Here is a 21,523-nt window from a genome sequence, read left to right as displayed (position 1 = left end):
TAATTTCAAATAAACTTGGGAATAATATAATAATTGAAATCCAAATCAAATCCAACACTAGTATATAGAAAATACTATTTGCTCACCAATTTTACAAATTATTTTCAATGAAATGCCCAAATCAAATAATTAGAAATAATATATTAAATTTCTCTATTTTTCCAAAACAGTAGTATTAACATTTAAAATACTAATTATTTAATCCGAATCATATATAAAATTCGTATTATTTCATAACTACCAACTTTATAATGCAAATAAAGGAAGTAATCCAATAATTGTAAAATTGGATAATAATCTCAATTTATTTCAAATTCAATAAATCAAAACTTACTTTAATTTTTTTAATAGAGAAATTTCTGAAATTAAAGCTACAGACATACTGAATTTGAAATTAGCTAATGATAGCCCTTTTTCAAAGGTTTTGGGTCTTACAATTAGTGCACATATGAGATAATTTAAAAAATACAATAAGAGGCATAGTTTAAAATTTGGTAATATTAATTATAAAAATTTATTAATTATAGACATCATATGTATGAAATTATGAATATTATCAGTACAAAATTATAGATGTTATTATTAATATGAAAATATGGATATTATGAGTAAATTTATCAATAGAATAAATTAATTTAAAAATTTGACATTTTTTCAAATTCAATTATGATAAAATTTAAAAATATTTGTGTTAATTTGGTGTTACTTATGCAGTAACTAAAAAATGATATGTGTATGGATGTAATATCTAATAAACATGAATTTATTTTTTAGATGTTAGTCGTATGTAATTATGGATGTTATGTATATAAACTTATGAATGTTATGTGTATGAACTTAATTAGTACAGTATAATTATAAATGCACATAAAAGCACACAAAAAAAATTAGTTTATTATCATACCTCATCAAAACTAGTGTGATTTTTCATATTCTCAAAAATTGGTTGACTAGCAACACTCTCATCGGATGAATTCAAATGTCATACTATTTGTAATGATAAAGGCGATTTCTTGTAAAATTCATTGGCCTATCCTAATTGTACTTGCAATGGTATTAGAGTTGTGATTTTTGAATGAAAGTAATTGAATGAACGGAAACAAAACCATATTATGGTAGCTTTCAGGTTTCGCATCTCGATTAAATGATGATAAATGACTTAACGGAAACAAAGAATCAATTACAATTAACTCATTTAATACAAATTATCAATACCGTTCTTTATAATTATTATTAGTTTTTATTGTTTTCTTAAATATAAAAATCAAATTATAAAAGAAAATATTAAGTATTGATTATAAAAGGGATATGATATTATAATTAATATCATTAATAAATGGGTCGGGGCTGATAAGAATATGATAAGTGGATTGATAGGAGAGTGAGATAAAAAATAAAACTGTTGTTAAGTTATATAAATAAAGTAAAAAATTTTTTTCCATAATTATGGCTGAAAATTTTTTATTACCAAACTTTTTTCATAATCAAAATAAATTAAATATATAATTCTTCAAAAAAAAATAACATTAGGTAACTAATGACATACTATATAATCAACAAACCATAATTTGCCTCCATAAATAAAAGACAAAGCAAAATTGAGCTACTGAAAAGTTCACTTGGTGAATGTAAAAAAAAAATTGATAGCATAATCAAACAACATGATTGACAAAAAAAAGGCTCAAACTTTGTACAAAGAAAAAAGAATCAAAAACCTAAATGGAACATGTATCTAGCAAAGCAAAACATCATCACTTATTATTGCTCCCTAGTTTTGACATCACAAGTTTTGGCATCATAGATTTAGAATATAATGAAAATCCTACAATATGATGGAAAGAGATTTTATATCACAGTTTCAGATCCAATCAACTTATCATATTGCAATTAAAGAGTTAAAAAAAAAAAAGAACATATCCAAACAATAAAATAGTTCATCTATAAATAAGATTTGTAGTCTCGTCATAAACTATGTTTTAGCTTGAAACTTCAATTAGAATGACAATAAGCAAAGACAATTGACCTAGTGCCTACAACAACATGACCAAATTCATGAACATAATCGATATGATGATAAAAGTACATATATATCCAGCATCCGCAAGTGATAAACTGAAATCAGGCGGCTTCATAAATTTCAATTAGTTAGTAGGAGAATCACAAAAAAAAAAAGATTATTTACATTTATCTTTTTTCCAATCTCACTATTAGTAATACTTCTTTGATTAAAAAAAAACATAAACATAAGGTACATGTGATCAAAGATTGGCAACTAAGCACTTCCAAACTCAGAATAAACATAAAACAAAACAACAAAATATAACAATAATAACAATATTCAAAATAAGAAATAGGATAATTAGAATTTAGAATAATCAAAATAAGAAATAAGATAATGGAAATGAAAAGATTACACTGATAAATGATAGTTTGGGATATCTTTTTAATAAACACAAATAACAAAATTAGTCATTCAAAAAAATTAATTTCTTAAGAGAAGAATGTAATCATCAAATATTGAATAGAAGAGAAATATACAAAATAAGATTAAAACTTTAAGCAAATGTTTAAACATATATTTTCCTTATAAAAAGAAGTTTTAATTTGTTTTGTTGATTTTTTTTTTTTGAATGCATAGGTCAGGAGAATGATCAATAAACAGACGAGAATAAATTGTATTATTTGATTAAAAAACGTCTTCTATGTATGTATGATAAGCATCTAGAACTATTTGAAAGTTCTTCCTCATTTTCTTTTACTCCCAAAATATTCTAATCTATTAGCCAAAGACATATTAATCTCTCAAGATCCATTATTGTTCCTTTAATTCCTCATCAACTTGATAGCCTAATTATAATCTTTTTATACTTACCTTATTAGCTTCTTGCAATCACATACTCTCCTCCCCTTTTCCAAAAAAAAAAAAAAATATCCATTTGACCATTTTTATTTGAGTATTGATCATGTTTCTTCTTTAATTGGGAAATAGAAAAAAATTGAAATCATGAAATTAAAGATACAAGTTACACAACATAAAACAATTTTAGATGAATCAAAATTCCAACCCTAATCTATTAATAGCAAATCTGACCAATTATAAATTTGAAATCACTGAGCTCCCTCAAGTAATGATGTAGGAGTCAAACTTCTCCTGAATTATTCAATATATCATCTTTATAATGCTAAAGTAAACAACAACTTGGTATAACAAGATTTTTTCACAAAGTATAGAAAGTTATCAAACACAACAATATGTATTTACTTTTTTTTTTCTTAAAAAAAAAAACCAAGTCAAAGCAATAAGATTCAAAGTTGGAACCATCAATTGAGGTGAAATCCTCAAGCAAAAAATAAAAGCTTCAAATAGTTTACATTCGACAGGAGACTAAAATACCAAACAAATGGGGAGGCCATCACTTATCAAAGTTGGAAACTTTTTCAGAAACTCAAATGCAAATAAGGAAAAAAGACGAGTCGTGGATCATAAAGTAAATGGGTCATTGATATCAAATGGCTCAAAATAAATTATGTAGAAGTCATAAAAATAGTTGAAATCTCTAGCTAAAATGTGGCATGATGAAGGAAAAGAAGCTAAAAAATGAAGACAAAGACAAGATGAAGTTTTACATGATAAACTTCACAGTGTGATGGAGAAGACTCTGGTGAAGAAGAACAAGAATCCTAAAAATTGATATATAACTTCTTTTAATTTGACCATAAGAGATGATACACTGTAGAACTGTAAATGATGTCAATTTTATGATTTGATATTTAGGACAAATAAAAAAAAGGAGAAAATACCATGCAAGCATTAAAGTAATGTATTTGACAACATCTATTCATTGATTTGGTTGCATCTCAAAATCAACACTCATATAAAATAAAATTCACAAAAATACAAACCAATTTGCCTTTTGAGTTTTGAGTAAGCAAGGCATATAGGGTCAAATTAATCCATCAAAGACAAAAACAGTATCTGAATGAAATCAGACAAGCTCCTAATTTAAGAATTAATTATTATCACACATAACACTAATTTTGAATCATTATATCCATAAATTGAAAATATACCAAGTCATAACATCAGTACTTTAATCATGAGTTATAAAGTCATTTTTAACGGCGTCAGAAACTTGATGCGAATTTTACAAACTATAAACTATCGACAAGTGCACCAGATCGTATCAAGTAATACCACGAAAGTGGGTTATGGTTCCCACGAGGATTAACGGACTAAGCAAGCAATAATCAATTGATTATTCTAGTTAGATAATCAAAATCAAGGGTTTCAAAGCAGTTGCATAAAAATAATAAATTGAACAAAAGCAAGTCATAAGTAATTAAGAAAGAAATATGATTTAAAATAGTTAAAGTTTCAGAGATATTGAAACTTTCGAAAAAACGTTTTTCACTTTTAACCTTGATCAAGAAATGATGTATTTATGGCAAATCATAAGTAATTAAACTCCAATTCCTTAGTAATTCAATTTCTCTAATCCTAATCAATTATCAATTTCTTGATTAACTAATTGTGACAAGAGGTTAAGCCCGTTCACTAATTTAAAAACCACACGATTCTCACGAGCCAAACTTGGTTGATTCGATGTCACTTATCAAGTCCAAGTTTAAAACCTAAGAATCATGAGTAGAAGTTTTCAAGGTTAATTCAATTAATTAACTTTTCCAAGATATTAAGAGAATTCAAGTCAAAGAGAATTGTTTTTCAACACATTCAAATCCTTCGGATGAAGAACAAAATTTTTTTCTTAAGAAAACATTAATGCATTAATCAAGATAGAAAAGCTATAACATTAATCCATAAGAATCAACAAAACTTCTAACCTTAACCAAGGAGATTAGTGGCTCATGCTTCAAAATCAAAAACAGAGTATGAAAAACGGAAAAAAGTCTAAAGCTCCTCCTCCCAGTTTTTCGAGAACCTTATATACTAAACATAAAACAAAACCTAATCATTAAATTCAAACTTAATTCGAAAACCAAAACAAATCTAATCAAATCTTTCACATTCAAATCTTCAACTTTCAATTGTGTCTTCCTGTTGAGTTAAGAAATTAACTAATTATAATTGATGAGGACAAACATTATTTTATTAGGTTAATCACCCAATTAATTTTGATTGTGTTTAATTAAGTGTTGCAGGCCAAAGAATCAACAACCCGATTGGAAGGAAACAAAAACAAGAATTGTAGTGGATCTCTAACCAACAAAGCCCAAATATGGTAAAATAAAAGAAATTACTTGGGCTGAATAGTAAGAAGCAAACCTAAGCCCGAGTTGATCCTACCATGGTGGTACCCTCCAAAGTCAACATTCACTTCTTTCTTTCGGTTAGATTCAGAGAAGAGAGAGAAAGTTTCGTTCCTTGCTCATTTCATCATAGAAGAAAGAAAGAGAAAGCTTAATCCAAAAGGCAAAAGTCTAATCACCCAAATCAATCTAATTCTAGCTAAGTCAGAAGCTAAAGGTGATTTATTTTCATCTGCATACAATTTACTTTCTTCACTCCTTCTCCAACTCTCTGCTACTTTATTCTGGGATAAATGGAGAAAGTGATTTCTGATAATCACTTCTGTGAATCAAAGGCCAAAATTGTTTCTTGGGGACAAAGTTGTAGCTCAAGGGTTCAGATCTGGGATTACCATTGAACAAATTTTTCAATGCTTACTTGAGGCTTTCGATCAAGCAAAAAGGCTCAGATTCAAAGTTCCTAATTTAGGGATTAATTGAAAAGAGTGAAATGGTAAGTTGGTAGCACACAGCTCGAGGAGTTGACTTGAAAGAAGAGCAACTCAGCAACATGCAAGGAGATACAAAAGAAAATTTTTTTCTCTTCTGAAGATAAGGAGAAAGAACCAGAGTTAGAGTTTCATTGAGAGCTTCTTAAGAAGGTTCAATGTCTTGGACAGTGATATCTAAAGAAAGAAATATTCTGCCAAGATGAAGAACTTGATCAGTGTTTGCTCAATCCGGTTCAACCTATAGCAACAGAGGCTGTTGAAGCATTAATCTCCTTCATGTTTTACAGATTGTAATTTTATTTTCAATGTATATCTTTCTGTAATTTCTTGAGTGGTAAAAGACTGAAAGAGAGAGCTTAAGAAAAAGCCAAAGAGTAATAAAAGGCTGAGTGATACACTTGAGAGAAAAGTCTAGAGTGATTTCAGATTTCTTTAGGTTGTTTCTATTGTCTTGTATCTAGTACTTGTGAGGTACCCCTTTCTTAGTTGGGTTAGCACTAAGAGTGAAGAGTTAGATATTAGCATAACCAAGTCAAGTTAGGTTAGAACTTGAGAGAGAAATGATTGTGTCAATCCTTTGGAATTGGTGTATGTAATATTTTAACTATAGTGAAAATTCTACCACTGTTGTGGTGGAGACTGGATGTAGGTTGCATTGTACAAGGCAACTAAATTAGGATACATGATGGTGTTAGCTTCTCTCTTCCCTTCTCTGTTCTGTTTTCTGAAATTCATGAGACAAAACTAAATTGTCTCATAAATGTTCCGCTGCTAAGTTCAAACAGATCCAGATTTAAAGTTTGAAATTAAAAGGTTATTTCATTAAAGTAAAAGAAGGTCATAGATTCAACCCTCCCCCCTTTCTCTAAGCCTTCTACAACCATCACTTCCATTTAAGGCTTCAATGATCCAACCTTTAGCATCCTTAGTGGGCCTGGAGTATTTTCAAAATGACTTGTGGATGCTGGGTCAAGGGACATGTGAAACATTGCCCTATTGGCGTGTAAAATGCCACTCTTTTTCTTCCTTGGGAGCATTATTGTTTGGCGTGTGACACGCCCTTGGCATGGCATGCAAAATGCCACTTCTTGGTTGTCTCTGGAGCTCCCTCTTCTTGCCGTGTGACACGCCCTTGTTGCGGCGTGTGGAACGCCAAGATGGTGCCTTAAAGTGGTCTTATGAAAAGTTGGCCCAGCGTGTAATTCCAAGGAAATGCATGCAAAGAGGCCTCGAAGGCGTGCCATTATGTCACACCCATTGTCTTTAGCATGTAAAATGCCAAATATTCAAGGGAGGTCATGCGTACGCATGACCATGCAAAAATCTTCATTTGCGCGTATGCATGGGGATGCGTACTCGTGAATCTTCAAACTTTTAGTTATTGTGCGTACGCATGGGTGATGCATATGCACAACTCAGCAATCTTCTGGTGTTGTACGTACGTATGGAAAATGCGTACGCGCTAGTGCCCCTTCGAAGGCGTGCCATTTTCACACGCCTATTCATCCTGGCGTGTAAAACGCCATGCATGCAATGTCCCTTGGAATGGTTTTTCTTGGCGTGTGACACGCCACTTCCTTGGCATGTTGCACGCCCATTTCTTATTCAAATTGCCTTGGGTTTGATCCTCTGGAAAGTTGGCCCAGCGTGCAATGCTGTGTCTCAGCGTGTTGCATGCTGTGTTCTTCATTGGGCATGTGGCATGCCAAAGCTAGGGCGTGTGGCATGCCAAGGTCTCGTGCTACTTTTTCCCGCGGCAAAGAATGGTAATTTACACCCTCATACTCAATGGTCACCATAAACTATTATATATCATTGGAAAGCTCTAGAAGCTTGCTTTCTAATATCGCTAGAACCCCTTCATTTAGACCTCTGTAACTCAATTTATGCTTGTTGGAGTGTGAAGAGGTCAGGATTGACAACATCCATAAACTCTCTTTGCACTTGTCTTCATTTCTTGGTTCCCTTTGCTTATGCTTTGCTTCTCTTTTGCTATCATTCACCTACAATTATCAAGAAATCAAAGCACATAGTTATCAAGTAAAAAATTATCACACCCAAGAAACCACATAAGATGCTCATGCATCAAATCCCATATGAGCGTTCTCGTGTTATCCAACAAACCCAACTATGATACGAGCATCTACAGGTCCTCTCTAGAGTACTAGGATAAGAAATACCTTGGATGAAGTTGACTTAAACTGCCCTAAGAAATATCATTTGTTTAAGCTTCATATGCAACTACAATAAAGTGGTTGATCCCTAGTAGAAGTGTGGGACTATCAAATGGGTCATCCCAATTTATTTAGGTCCGGCCCATCTAAGTTTGTTGGTTAAACGGGCTGGTCCGTTTAAGTCTGTTTTACTCACGAGCTATAATTTTTTAGCCGAGACCATTTATGGTCAGTCCGATGGGTTAGACGAGTTAGCCCGTTTACCTTTTTATTTTAATTTTTAAAAAACTCTTCTTTCTATATCATAACATTCACCTTAAGGTAGCGTTTAGAAGAGAAACTGAAGCTGAGGGATAAAAAACCAAAAAACTAGGACAAAGACAAAATTAAATCCTTATATTGTGTTTGGTGTAAAGTTTACAGAACTGAATTATGTCTTAGTATCTGTTTGGTGAAAGTAGGTTTGGTGGTGAAGTGAGGGATTAGGGGTAGAATGGAAGTGAGGTTAGAGAGGTGAAGATAGTGGAAGGGGTAGAATAAAAATTTGAAAAGTTAGATGATGGTATTTGAAAATAAATGTTATTAAAGTTTTGATACTCTCTGTCCTCACTTTTTGGAGGTAGTGAAAGAATCGAAATTTTGTGTCCCGAAATTAAAATTTTAGTTTCAGTCTCTAGCCACTAAATACAATACTGAGTTCCAATCTTTAAATCTCAGTTTCAATTTTTGCAAACAAACATTACCTAAGTGTACGTGTGCACTGAAAATAATACGGTGGACACCTTAGATGACTTTAAGAAGTAAATTTAAAAATGAGTTATTTTTATTAACTAAAAAAAATCAATTAGTAAAGTTCAAAACAAAACGTGAATAAAACAATTGTGGAGGTGAATAATAGTTATATCTAAAATATACTCTGAATCAATTATAAGAAATTTATAATAAAATATTTTAGTTCTCAACAAACTTTAATTATCAAACCAGTTTTAAACTTTTATTTTGTTAGACAAATTAATCATCACATCAGATTATTCTTCTATATGAAAGGATTGATGTGAAATTTTAAAAAACGGATGTCTTTATTAAATAATGACAAAAATTAATTTATCTAATGTTTTTATTAAAATTTGATATGGAGATTAAGATATCTAACAAAACCATAGTTATTAAAACCAAATCGGTAATCGAACCGATCAGCCTACTGGATTACTGGTTCAATCGATGAATCACAAATTGAACCGGTTAATCCAGTTATAATTAAATAATTATATATATATTTTTTAATTTCTATGAAAAATATCTTTTTTCATTATTCTTATTTTGTATTCAATTAATTATTTTTAAATTTTAATAAATCATTCATTAGTTTATATTTATTATACTCTTCAAATATTTATAAATTTATATATATTATACTCTTTAAATATTTATAAAAAAAAATAAAAATAACAATCATAAACATAAAAAATATATTGTAGTTAATAAATTATTTTTTCTTTAAATTTGTGAATATAATTTAATTTTATTTATGTAAAACATTTAATAAAAAAATTATGTATAGAAAATAATATTTTTTAGCTTAACCAGGTTTGATCGGATCGATTCAGAGTTTGACCGAATTTTATCATATTTGACTAAATTTGACCAAATTAATTGCTTAACCGGTTTAAATGATGACCCAACCCACGTTCATGACCAGGTGACTGGATTTTCAGTGGATCGGACCGAATCTGATAGGTATGAACAAAACAAAAGATAAAAATTGATTTCATTGTTAAAATTTATTGAAGATTAAATTATCCAACTAAAAATTAGAAATTCTTTTAAAGACTAATTTGATATATTACTCCATGTATCTATTTTGAAAAGCTGACGCCTGTTCACATTGTACATGTAAATTTCGAGAAATTAATGACACTGGAAATCATTAGTACCTAGAAAGTTTAGTATAGTCTGTTTTATTGTATTGCTTGTAAAACTCAGGAAAATGTCTTACAAAGTAGTTAGTGCAATCGATCCCTCGGTTGAACATTCTTCGAGGATGAAATTATGTACATTATCTATGCACTCTTAACCAGAAAAACAATCCAGTGATTTCAACGGTGCATTGATGCAATAAGTAAAAGCACATCAATTTCGCAGTAGCAGTAATAAAGTAATAAACCAATTACATTCATGGTGTTTTCAAAGCACAAGACCGGATATGAATCTGGGAAAAAAAAATGAAAATTTCGCTAGTATCACATGGAGTTTTAGAAGTTATTATGCATATAACAACATGATTTTTTGTGTAGTAGTCTTTGAGCTAACGTGACTAAATCAGTTCAAAATATACTTCAAAAACGTTTATCAAGTAAATATAGGCATATGGCATCAAATCAGTGTGCAACTATGATTATAAGAAAACACTACACATGCACATCATTCCTAGGCACTGAATGGGGACCCCAGAGCTCCACATAGGAATAGGTTTAAAAGGGTAAATGTACATAGTTTCCATGCTCTAAAGAACTCTCCTAAATGAAAATAGACAAGCTAGTTCAACTAGCCGCAAAGAGCAAAATAGTCACTGCCTTGCCTATACAAGGTAGCCTGTGAATTACATTACCAATGATTCCATGACTCCAGACCCATTTGGCAATAAACCTGCAATGACAAGGGCCGGATATGGTAAGAAATACACAAAACAACTCTTGTAAAGCAGAGTACCAATATAAGAAGCATGACATGTGCAACTTAACAAGGTAGCTCGGAAGCCAAATATGAGCTATCTAACTCGGCAATTCATTATCCTTTCTTTAAATCCAGGCAAAACACAACTAATTGTCTAATTCATCAAGTCTCCCAATATTCTATATGTGTAGTATAGACCACAGGCAGAGTTGAGCAAAAAACTAAATAAGAAAGAAAGAAAGAAAGAAAGAAATGGAAAATGCCGATTGCTTCAACTTAGCATGTTAAATTTCATTTGCCCGGCCATCCACTACAATGAAGTTTCTAGATATATTTCCAAAGTGGCACTCTCACCCTTGTTTCACTACAGAAAAGGATGGGATCCCCCAACCACCAAACCGAAGAAAGGGTTTTTTTTTCTCCCTTCAACCTTATTCCTCAATCTTTCTACTGTCTTTTTAGGCTATACTATTGTTTAACAGTGATTTTAAAAATAAACCAGAGCAAAATGAATGAAACTATAGTTCAATCTAGCATCAAATCATATTAATTCCAAATAGCAATGTAGTAATATATTTTGTTATATTTTTTCCAAACTTTTTAATGAGATTTTAAAGTCTAAGAAGATGCTAAACAACTGGAGGAAGAGCATCTCCCTATCTACAACAATAAGATATAGAAAATTGTGGAAACCACAAAGGGATCAAGCTTATGAGCCATACCTTGAAATTCTGGAAAAAGGTGATAAAATGGAGGTTGAGACAAGAGACTCGAGTTTTGGAATACATATTGGTTTTATGCCGGGTAGAACTACCACGGAGGACATATTCTTGTTAAGGAGAATGATGGAAGTGACCCAGAATAACAAAAAGGATCTACAAATGGTGTTTATTAACTTGGAAAAGACAAATGATAGAATACCAAGAAAGGTCCTATTGAAGGTTTTGGAGAAGAAAGGAGTAAGAATTACACATATTCGTGAAATTAAGAACATGGATGAGGAGGTTACAACTAGAGTTTGAACCCAAGATGGTGTAACATAGGAATTTTCCCATTGGTGTACGATTACATCAATAGTCATCTCTAAGCTCATACCTTTTCACACTGGTTTTGAAGGTACAAAATGAGCATAACCAAGAACCCATACCATGTTAAATGCTTTTTGCAAATGACATCGTCCTTATTGGAGAGTTGCAAGAAGTTTTAAATGACAACCTAGATTTTTGGAGATAGGCTCCGAAAGTATATGATTTGCTCACAAGTCACGCTAAGTCAGAGTATATGGAAGTATAAATTCAGCATACGGAGGAGAAACACTAGTAAAGTGAAAATTGGGGACATCATACCACAAGTAAAGTGGTTTAAGTGTCTTGGATGCATTATTCAAAACAATAGAGAAATAGAAGAGGGCATAAATCATATGATTCAAGCTGGTTGGTAGAAAATGGTGGAGTGCTTTGGGTTTTATATGCCACAAAAAATATCTTCAAAACTTAGTGTAAATTCATCGTACTATCATTAGACCAGCTATGTTGTCTAGAACTAAGTGTTGGGCGAGAACATGAACATAAGTTTAGTGGGCCGAAATGAGAATGATTACATGAATAAACAGCCATACACATATGGCAGAATAAGGAACGAGGATATGAGAAAGAAAACTAATACTTGGAAAACATAACAAGCTTATAAATCAAACATAATTATATTTGCTAAAACCTAAGGAAAAAAAATAATAACCACGACATTATTACCACTTGGGTCTGAATCCTCTATACAAGAAGCTCGTCTTCAAGATAATTATATTCAAAAGTGAACTCAGTTTTGATTCTTTGACACCTGAAAAACAAAATCAACGTAATTCAAGTAAGGGTAACCACAAAGGCAGCTAAAAAGTGCAATCATTGCAAATGTGATAGAAACCTAATAAAAGCTGCTACAAATTCTACTCATTTTATTTTACCATCTAATGATCATGTTTTAAATTTCAAAACAGTGTACGTATATATGCAAAAAGTGATTGCAAATAGTATAATAATTAAGTCTACATACCACCCATGTTGAAGGTCATCATTTGCAATATGGAAATCAAAGTACACATATGTTCCTTGCTCATATTCATCTGTAGCAACTTTGGGCTCTTCATGACGCTGAAACCATGTGTTATACTTTTTGTGGTATCTCCAGGACTGTTTCTTTAGTTCCTTTGCAGCCAAATACTGCTGGTAAGTGTTCTGCATAAAATAACAGATATAAGCCCCACATGATTGACTCATAGAATAACATTAATCACTCGGAATGTTGAAGTACCTGTTGATAATAAAATGCATAAAACAATGTATCAGTGCCAAATGGTTCAAGACCTACTCTCTCCCAAAAAGCAGGATTATTAACAATAGGAGCCTGTGTCTGAGGATAACTAGAAGGTGTTATCGTTGGGTGCCTCTGCAGAACCACAAGAAAATGGGAAAACAAGAACTCATTATATGGCCATATGATAGATTATGCAGTGAACAGGAAGATGAATATGATCGGCAATGCATACAGGAGTATAAGCTCTAGGACGTTCTGAGTCTCTGGGTAGAGGAAGTTTGTAGTGTGCTGCCTCAAGCATTTGCAAATTGTATAATTGATCACGCACTCCACTTGGATTAATACTTGAACTTGATCCAGTGAAACTATCACCAATGGCTCCAAGATCCGTGCCATTTCTTCTCCCAATGACACCAAGGTTACCAGTAGGTTGATTGGGTTGTAAAGGTTGGCCAGGAGACAAATCAATATCTCTGGATGTTTGACCAGCTTCTGCAAGGGAGATGGATACCCCTGCCTGTAGCATAAACAAAAATAGTTGGCTTAGGTCATCCTTAAGTTCACTACACACACACACACACACAAAATATCCTTTCACATCATGTGCACAGAAATCAATCCAAACGCGTCTTTTTCTATCTGCAAGTCAGAAGAGTACAAGTAAGCATATAGCTCTTGCCCAGCTTAACTAGGCCATACAACTGGTTTTCAAATCAGAGGCTATCCAGAAAAAACTCCATATCGTTCAAATATATATAAATTTAAATTTCACTACCTCCTTAGGTAAACATTAATCATGATTGTAAGTTAATGAGTTTTAGTTTAGCCCATTCCTTGTGCATTATTCTCCTGAATCTAGTTCCAAGGGGAAACACTAAGGGTATATTCAGCTCTATAGCAGCTCAACTCTCCCAAGCCGAAGCCAAAATTCAGCTTAACTTTTTCAGCTCCCCTCCCTTACAATATCCTCTCTAATCAAATTGCACCAAATCTCTACTCTCATCTATCTCCACAACCAGACATTCCATTATGCACATTAACACACTTTCATGATTACCTTACTTAGCAACTATTGGACTACATTTTGTCTTACAAGCACAGAAAAGTACAAAACTTTATGTGCTTTCATATGTAATGCAAAAGGATGATATATCTTAAGAATATAAAAGATTAAGACGTTAGCCAGCATACTGGAGAATCTGCAGCAAATGTTGATTTCAAATCATCATCACTTATGAGACTCTTGCCAACCCCAGTACTACCAGTAGATTCAACAGCTGAATCATCAGGAAAATTCTGATGTTGCGGATCTTCAATTTTAGAATTGCCAACATCTGCATAATAAAAAATCTAGGAATTAGGATATGTTCCTCAACTTTCATCATAAACCAATCTTGGTATTTTATTTTGGATATGTTAAATAGGTTTTGATCTCTTGAAACAAATATGTCCACATGTTGAAGTTGATGTATCGTAATTTGCAAATTCATTCACAGCCTAATACAAAGACGTAATTTCCACTTGATCTCAATGATCAGGTAGGAACTAGAACACGTCATGGTATTGGCTGCATTTCAAGAACAGAGTCTTTTTTCAGAGATCAACTACTTGAATCAAATGACTTCCAGGCTTATTGTAAACCATGTCATTTAAATATTCCACAATTTTTCTTAGTATTGAAACAAGAGAACAAAAAAGGAGGAAAGTAGTCTGACTAAAAAAGGGAATAAAACTTATACATCAAAGCATAATATAGTATAGTATTATATACAAGTAACACAAACACCTGCATCTTTGGAAACACCTGACATCAATGACTGTTGACTAGATGGGGAATGGACCGAATTGGGTGGCTGCTGTAGTGTAGTAGTTGACATACCACTAAGACCTGGTGACTGGACTCCAAGGCCAATAGCAGATTGAGAAGAAACAGAGGAACCTTGGGAGTTAAACTGCAAATATTGTAGCATGTCATGCAAAATATATTTTTATCATATATAAAGTCAGGTCATAGAAGGAACTGTGGATTATCATTTAACTAAAACGTAAAACTATAAATATATACGATTGTATATGGAATGGAGCTAAAACAGGATATACATCTACAGAATTCTTTAAAGCATTTTTAAATAAATGAAATTGGGCACAAGACAAACTATCTAGTTGTACATTTAAACAAAGTAAAGCTACCAATCTTCCTACTTTTATGCAAATTTTTCCTATCATTTCTCAAACAGGAGGGATGAGGGAAAACAAAATAAAATAAAAATCAAAACCAACCCCGCATCCAACAATGTAGGGCTACAATTAATCCAGTAGAAAAGACTACAGAGAACATAAAAGAATTATTAGAAGAGACCATTTATATATATATATATATGAGGCAGCCCAATGCACAACAATCCCGTGTTAATGCAACGTCTGGAGAAAGGTCATACCCAAAGGATGTAATGTAAACAGCCTAACTTAATTGTATCAGTGATTGGTTCCACGGTTTGAACCCATGACCTTGAGGTCAAACGAAGACAACTCAACCGTAGATTCCGTAGATGTAGAGAGTTATTTTTAAAATTAGAATTGTAAAGATGACATTGTTGGAATAGAAAAACTAGACACGACGACGTCTTTGGAACAAGCAAAGAAAAGCCCAAAACAGGAGAAATACCTGTTGCAAAAGTGGATTTTGCTGCTGGGCAGAAAACTGCTTAGGATTTCCTCCAAGAGAAGGCATAGTAAGCAGGGTGCTGTGCCCCTGCTGCTGCACTTGCTGATACTTCTGCAAAAACTTTTCCCTTTGATCTGGAGCTATTTCAGTTCTTTGACGAATCTGCACATGAATATCAAAATGAACCAGCACTGTAAGAGGTAAATATTCAACATATACAATAACACGCTACATAGAACAACCCTTCCATTCAACCAGTCAACAGCAGCAAGAAAAAGAATGTACCTATACTGAGTAAAAGTTTCTAGGCCTAGCAGTGTACTTAGCATGTGATAATCTTAAAATATTCGTTCAGATGTACAGATTCAGATTTTAACTTTGAATCTGACACAAAACTACATGTCTATTGGTACTCAGCAATCAATATTATAACACATTCTAATTGCACATACTTCTGGCATAAATGAATCTCTCCTACTTTGAAACCACACAAAAGCTTGCCAAAAAAAAAACATATGACCACCATATATCATACTAAAATTTAAGACAATTTACCGCATCACTTTGGTTCTGGAATGGACTTCCAGGTCTCCATTGCATGCCAGGAACCACAGATGGGGAGAAAACTCTACTAGATACAGCTGCAGCCTCATTAATGGCATTAGAGTCAGCTGAGGCAGCTTCATTAGCCTTCCCAACCTGAGGCAAAATCAATCTGCTATTACTTAATGGGGATACAAGAGGCTGCACCATCCCACTACTTCCACCAAGTCTATCATCAGCTGCCAACATGTTCCTCTTAGTTATTTCAGAGGCTGAAGGGACTGAACCAAGGGTTCCATTGTTAGAAACCATGTTCCCAGCACCAAGAGGGATGCTAGCTGCTGCTTGATTTGAAAGGTTGTTTCGGCCAATGCTCCTTAGTGCTGCATCAGAAAGCGATGGGGATGGTCTCCGGCCAGGGAAACTATTAATCTCTTCTTCCTTCAAAGAGGAAGATTGATTCGCAGAAGGTGAATTCGCAGCATTAGCATTCTCCATGGGACTCCGAACTGAATTCGAACCAGAAAGGACCAATCCAGCAGCTGGTGCACTGGACAAATTATGCGTAGAAACATTCACAGAAAGAGGAGTAGCATGGTTGCCAGCTGGTGTGGAAGTAGCAGAAATAATTCCACTAACTTTCGCAGGTGGAGTTCTTGCACCAATATCAGAATTGCTATCCTGGGATGCTGTGTCATCAGCTTGCTCCTGGAAGAAGAGGAAACACCCTGATGATTAGAAGTCAAAGTTTCCTGGAAATAGAATCAACAATATTGTTCATCAATTTAAAATGGCAGATGCACGCTTGTTTCTACACTCACCAGGTGAAATACCAATAATTATCTGAAAATCTTAACTACTATTACTCTTAATTAGACAGATGCTTTAAGATCACATCATCAAAATTGCTTATAGGCAAAATAAAAGGAAATGGATAGCCCTTTTTTATGGCATGAAAAAAAATAACATCCTAACATTTGATCCCTCAAAAGTTTTCTGAAACCATTCTTATGTTTTCATATCAACAACATTGACTCCTGCATCCTTCCATATAAACATAAACATGAAATACATACAGATGTTTGTGAGGCAGATGCTGATGCTGATTGTGATGCTGAGACAGCCAAAGTATTCTTCAAGCTGAGACTAGGAGTAGCCTACCAGAAAACAAAACAAATCAGGAGTTCCAAAAGGAATTGTATTTACAAGTTAACCAAAAGGGAATGTTATAGGAACCTAGGGTCAAAATAATAAAATAAAAACAGGGTAACTCAGTGCATTAGACTCCCACAATTAAGAGGTTCATGGAGGGTATCTTGTAAAGAGTTAACCACTTCCGAAATTAAAATCCGCATCACCCATCAATTAAATGTTAGACTTCTATAATACATTACCATCATAAACTGCATAGCCCAGCAAGGAATCCAGCAAAATTTGCCAACGTGAAAAATTAATCAATGACCCAATGTGGTAAATTGAATCTACATTTGCTTCAATATGTATTACTGAATGATCCCTTGTATACTTGCAACAAAACAATTGTGAGCAAACAAATACCTTAGATAGGCCAGGGGGATTGTAACAAGATCTTCAAGAGTCTCCACCTTATCTAAAGGCAATGAGCTGTATAGTTCATCAACATCGCTGAATTCATCAAAGTCCTCCTGCAGAAAAATGAAAAATAGAAGAAACAGAAAAGTTACAATAAGTCGTTCACTATTGCAAATTGTCAAGCATTATGGTAATGATATGTTCAGGTGGTTAAGTTTGAAGGGAAACAGAAGGTTAGGTTTTCATTCATACAGCAACAAACACAACAAACAACTACTATGCCTTGTGTACTGGATGAGGCCAGCTAAATAGCCTCAATAATTCTTCAGTGCCATACTCCTATCATGAACCATGTCAACATAAGAAAATTGAGACAAACAGCAGCAGCAGTAGCAACGACGACAACAAGAAAGCCTTATCTTTCTAGGTGGAGTTGGTTACGTGGATCAAACAATGTCATTGTGCCCTTTCATAAAATAATAGTGAAGAAAGATGTAAAAATGTTCATAAAAATGAATACATAAAGATCGGAAGGTTAAATGACAGCATCTCATTTTGAGTCATCTTCAAAAAACAGAGCAACGTTAATTCAATCCCCTCCAAGCACCTCTATCAAAGCATAATGCATTAAGCACTCACTCCAAAAAAAGACTAAATTAACAACCAAATCAGTGCCCAACTTTTTTAGGTATGATGAATTAGACAAACCTGATTACGCTCTACATAATCATCCAAGAAATCCTTGACATCATTAACCTGCTCCGGACTTAACTCATCATTGTCTAATAGCCTCAAGATAAATTCACATTTCTTTATATGAGCCTTGTGCCGAGTAATTGATGTCTCTAGATGTGTCTGAGAAAGAAGAAAAACATGACATGATGTAAGTGACCGTTCAAAAGGTCAACCATCATTTTAACAGAAATGCTTTTGAGATTTTGAAAACAGTTGATCTTTGCAGAGCACAGAAATGTATGAATGTTTCATACCAATCTAGGTGGCCTGTTCTTTCCTTTCTTGACAGAAAGCCCTTCAAGCTCCGCTTCAAAGTTATCAATCTGAGATTCTAACTCCCCAACCTACTCGAATATTTAAAAAAAAATGATGAGAGCCAGGCACATCATTCAAATTAATATTTTATGAAATTTAAACAACATATCATCAAAGAGAAATGCAACATAAATTTCCAATAAACAGTCAACCTACACAAGAAATTTTATCATGTTGCAATAAGCATGGATATTGGATAATAGATACAAAGCAAACAAGGCTGAGAATTAGCTATCCAACAGTAAGAACACGATGGCAGAAAAGCTATAAACACAAACAAGTTTTAGCCATACTTTGGACGCAAGCACAATAAGCAAACTGGAAAATTATTCAAAGGAATTGACTTCATACCACATTGTTCAACCAATCCCTTGTCTCTGATTTAGCCTTCTCTTTTGGATCCTGTAAGAAAATAGCAAAACACAACGCTCAGCACAAAGAAGGCATAACAAGTAATACAAAACTAGAAAAATAGCAAAGGAGCCTTTTTTTTGGGCATGGTCAGACTTACAGTCTTAGGCTGTTGACCTAAGCCTTCCTTAGAGAATGCTTTGGTCTTTGTCTCCTTTTCACATATCTTAAACCTTTCCATTTCACGTTCAATTAACTTGCGCGCATCCACTAGAGCTTGCTCATAAGAGGCACTAACCTATATCAAAATGTGCCAAAAGAGAAACCATATTATCACAATGAACCGAGGCAGCACAACCACCAAAACACAAGAGCCCCCCATCCCCGCAAGAAAAGGGTATGCAACAAAGCAGGGCAATATACGCATTATTATCATTTACTCAATGGGTTCAAAATGACACAATCATACTCATACCGACATACATCCACTGCATGTGAATTCCTTGAAATCACATCACATTCACATTCATCTAAAATTTCCAAAGTTAACTCATTTCACCAACCATCATAATTCAGCTATTCAGCATATGTATAAAACCCTGATTGATTAAAAACCCAAAACACTGAAGGAACTAACATTCCAAATAAAAGAGCATAAATTCGGCATATCAGTGCGAAATTTAGTATAGCAAGCACCATTTTTTATTTTTTGTATATTCCATTTAGTATAAAGGGAATTTGAACATGCAGTATATCAAGCACCTTCTTGTCCTTGATTTCGCTGGACTGAATCCAAGTCTTAATTTGATCCCTGTACCTCTGAAGCTTCTTAATCTCCTTCTTGAGGTCTGCTTCAAACTTCTCCTTCTGGTTGGCATTATCTGTGTCGTAAACCTAACACAACCCAACCAACGCCGCCATTACTCGCGTGAATTTTCGATCAGCAAAATTTAAAAAGAAAATTAAGATTTAAATTTGACCCAAAAAGAAGAGGTAGGACCTTGTTCCAGATACTATCAAAGACTTCAACACCTTCCTGGACTTTCTTGAGGACGCGATCGATCTCTCCCTGAAGCTTCCGACTCGCACCCATTGATTGCGACTCTCAATTCCAGTATTCGCTCTATTTCCCCAAATTTCCCCCAATTGAAGCTTTCTAGGGTTTGTTTATGCGCTCACTTTCTAGTTCAGACTCAAAAGTTCAGTGGTGAGTGGTGACGCGGAGATTCTACCACGGTGGTTTTTTCTTTCTCTTCGAAGTTTGGTTATCTTCTTTCGCACGTAGAGTCATAAACAGATAGTCGGGTCGGGTATAATTAAATTGGAATCGGGGCCTAAATTATTGCGAGTACCATAGTCATCATAACCGAACTAACATTCGACCTGGCCAAATTATTTGGTCACTCGATCACTAGTTCATTTGGTGAAGTATAGGTTAAACCGATTGACCAGTTATAAATAATAAGAATGAGATTTGCGCTATGTGCGCGAGGCAGTAAATTAACGATAGTATATAATAAATATTAAAAATTATTATATTTTATATAATTAAATTAAATATATAAACTAAAGTTAAATTTAAAAGATATTTTATTTAAAATAATTTGTAGTACAAAAAATTTAGATATTAGAATTATATGTAAAAAATGATATTTTTATTTGGTAGTTTGACTTTTGTATTTGTTTTAGTTGATAAATTTAGTCTTTTTATGTGGCACTCGTCCTCTTTTTTTTATTAGTTGTTGTTAGAGTTGTTACTTTCTTCTTTCTGTGTACATTCTTATGAAGGCATGTTCTTTATGAATTGTTGAGTTATATGCACTTTTTATTGTGTTGTTTGTTCCATCTTTGCAAGTATGTTCTTCTTTCGAATATGTGTCTTGAATTTGTATAGTTTTCTTTCTCCTTAATCTCTTGATGGATATGTGATCTTCGTCTAATGATACTAGTGTTGGCGAAGTTAGTTCCTATAATCAATGAATAATTTAAATTAGAAATAAAAATGATGTCTAAAATAACTAAAATAAGTGATTTTTTTTAGTATTACCTGTTTTATTTGTTGTAACGAGTGTTGAGGTTCAGTGTTTTTGTTGGAACAAATGTCTTAGTAAGAGTGTATTGTTTAGAACTTTCTTTAAGATTAAAATCATTTACATTGGCTTCAAATATAAGTGGGGTTGCACAAATTTTTCAATTGGAGTGGTGCTTCAATGTCATTTCTTTTCTGGGGTGCCATTAGATTTGAAACAGTTGTACCCAATAATTTTTTTTGCTTTGCCATCAAATAGTACAAAAGTTGTTGTACCACTTTGATACCTTTAATTGAATTTCGAACCTAAAATAAGTATTGAGTTAGTAACTAATAATTTGATAGATGGGATTATGAAAAATATAGAGTTAACTTATTGTTGGATAGTGTGGTGTTTGATTACATGTTGCACAAATAT

General features: G+C 33.2%; 1 protein-coding gene across 1 annotated transcript; it reads right to left on the bottom strand.

The window, feature by feature from the left end:
- Positions 1 to 10,301: 10,301 nt before the first annotated feature.
- On the bottom strand, positions 10,302 to 20,501 carry LOC112722544 (uncharacterized). Its single transcript, XM_025773607.3, has 17 exons — positions 20,077 to 20,501; positions 19,839 to 19,970; positions 19,237 to 19,374; positions 19,077 to 19,127; positions 18,665 to 18,754; positions 18,384 to 18,530; positions 17,682 to 17,788; positions 17,201 to 17,270; positions 16,137 to 16,832; positions 15,582 to 15,743; positions 14,703 to 14,868; positions 14,108 to 14,250; positions 13,149 to 13,433; positions 12,914 to 13,048; positions 12,656 to 12,837; positions 12,358 to 12,442; positions 10,302 to 10,579 (listed from the first exon to the last, which is right to left on the bottom strand). The coding sequence occupies exons 1-16, from the start codon at positions 20,167 to 20,169 to the stop codon at positions 12,376 to 12,378; spliced, it is 2,664 nt and encodes an 887-aa protein (XP_025629392.1). The 5' UTR covers positions 20,170 to 20,501; the 3' UTR covers positions 10,302 to 10,579; positions 12,358 to 12,375.
- Positions 20,502 to 21,523: the final 1,022 nt, after the last annotated feature.

This window comes from Arachis hypogaea, chromosome 11 (genome assembly GCF_003086295.3).
Source record: "Arachis hypogaea cultivar Tifrunner chromosome 11, arahy.Tifrunner.gnm2.J5K5, whole genome shotgun sequence".
Lineage (NCBI taxonomy): Eukaryota > Viridiplantae > Streptophyta > Magnoliopsida > Fabales > Fabaceae > Arachis > Arachis hypogaea.
The sequence above is the reverse complement of the archived record's forward strand: the minus strand, read 5'-3'. Positions and strand labels throughout refer to the sequence as shown.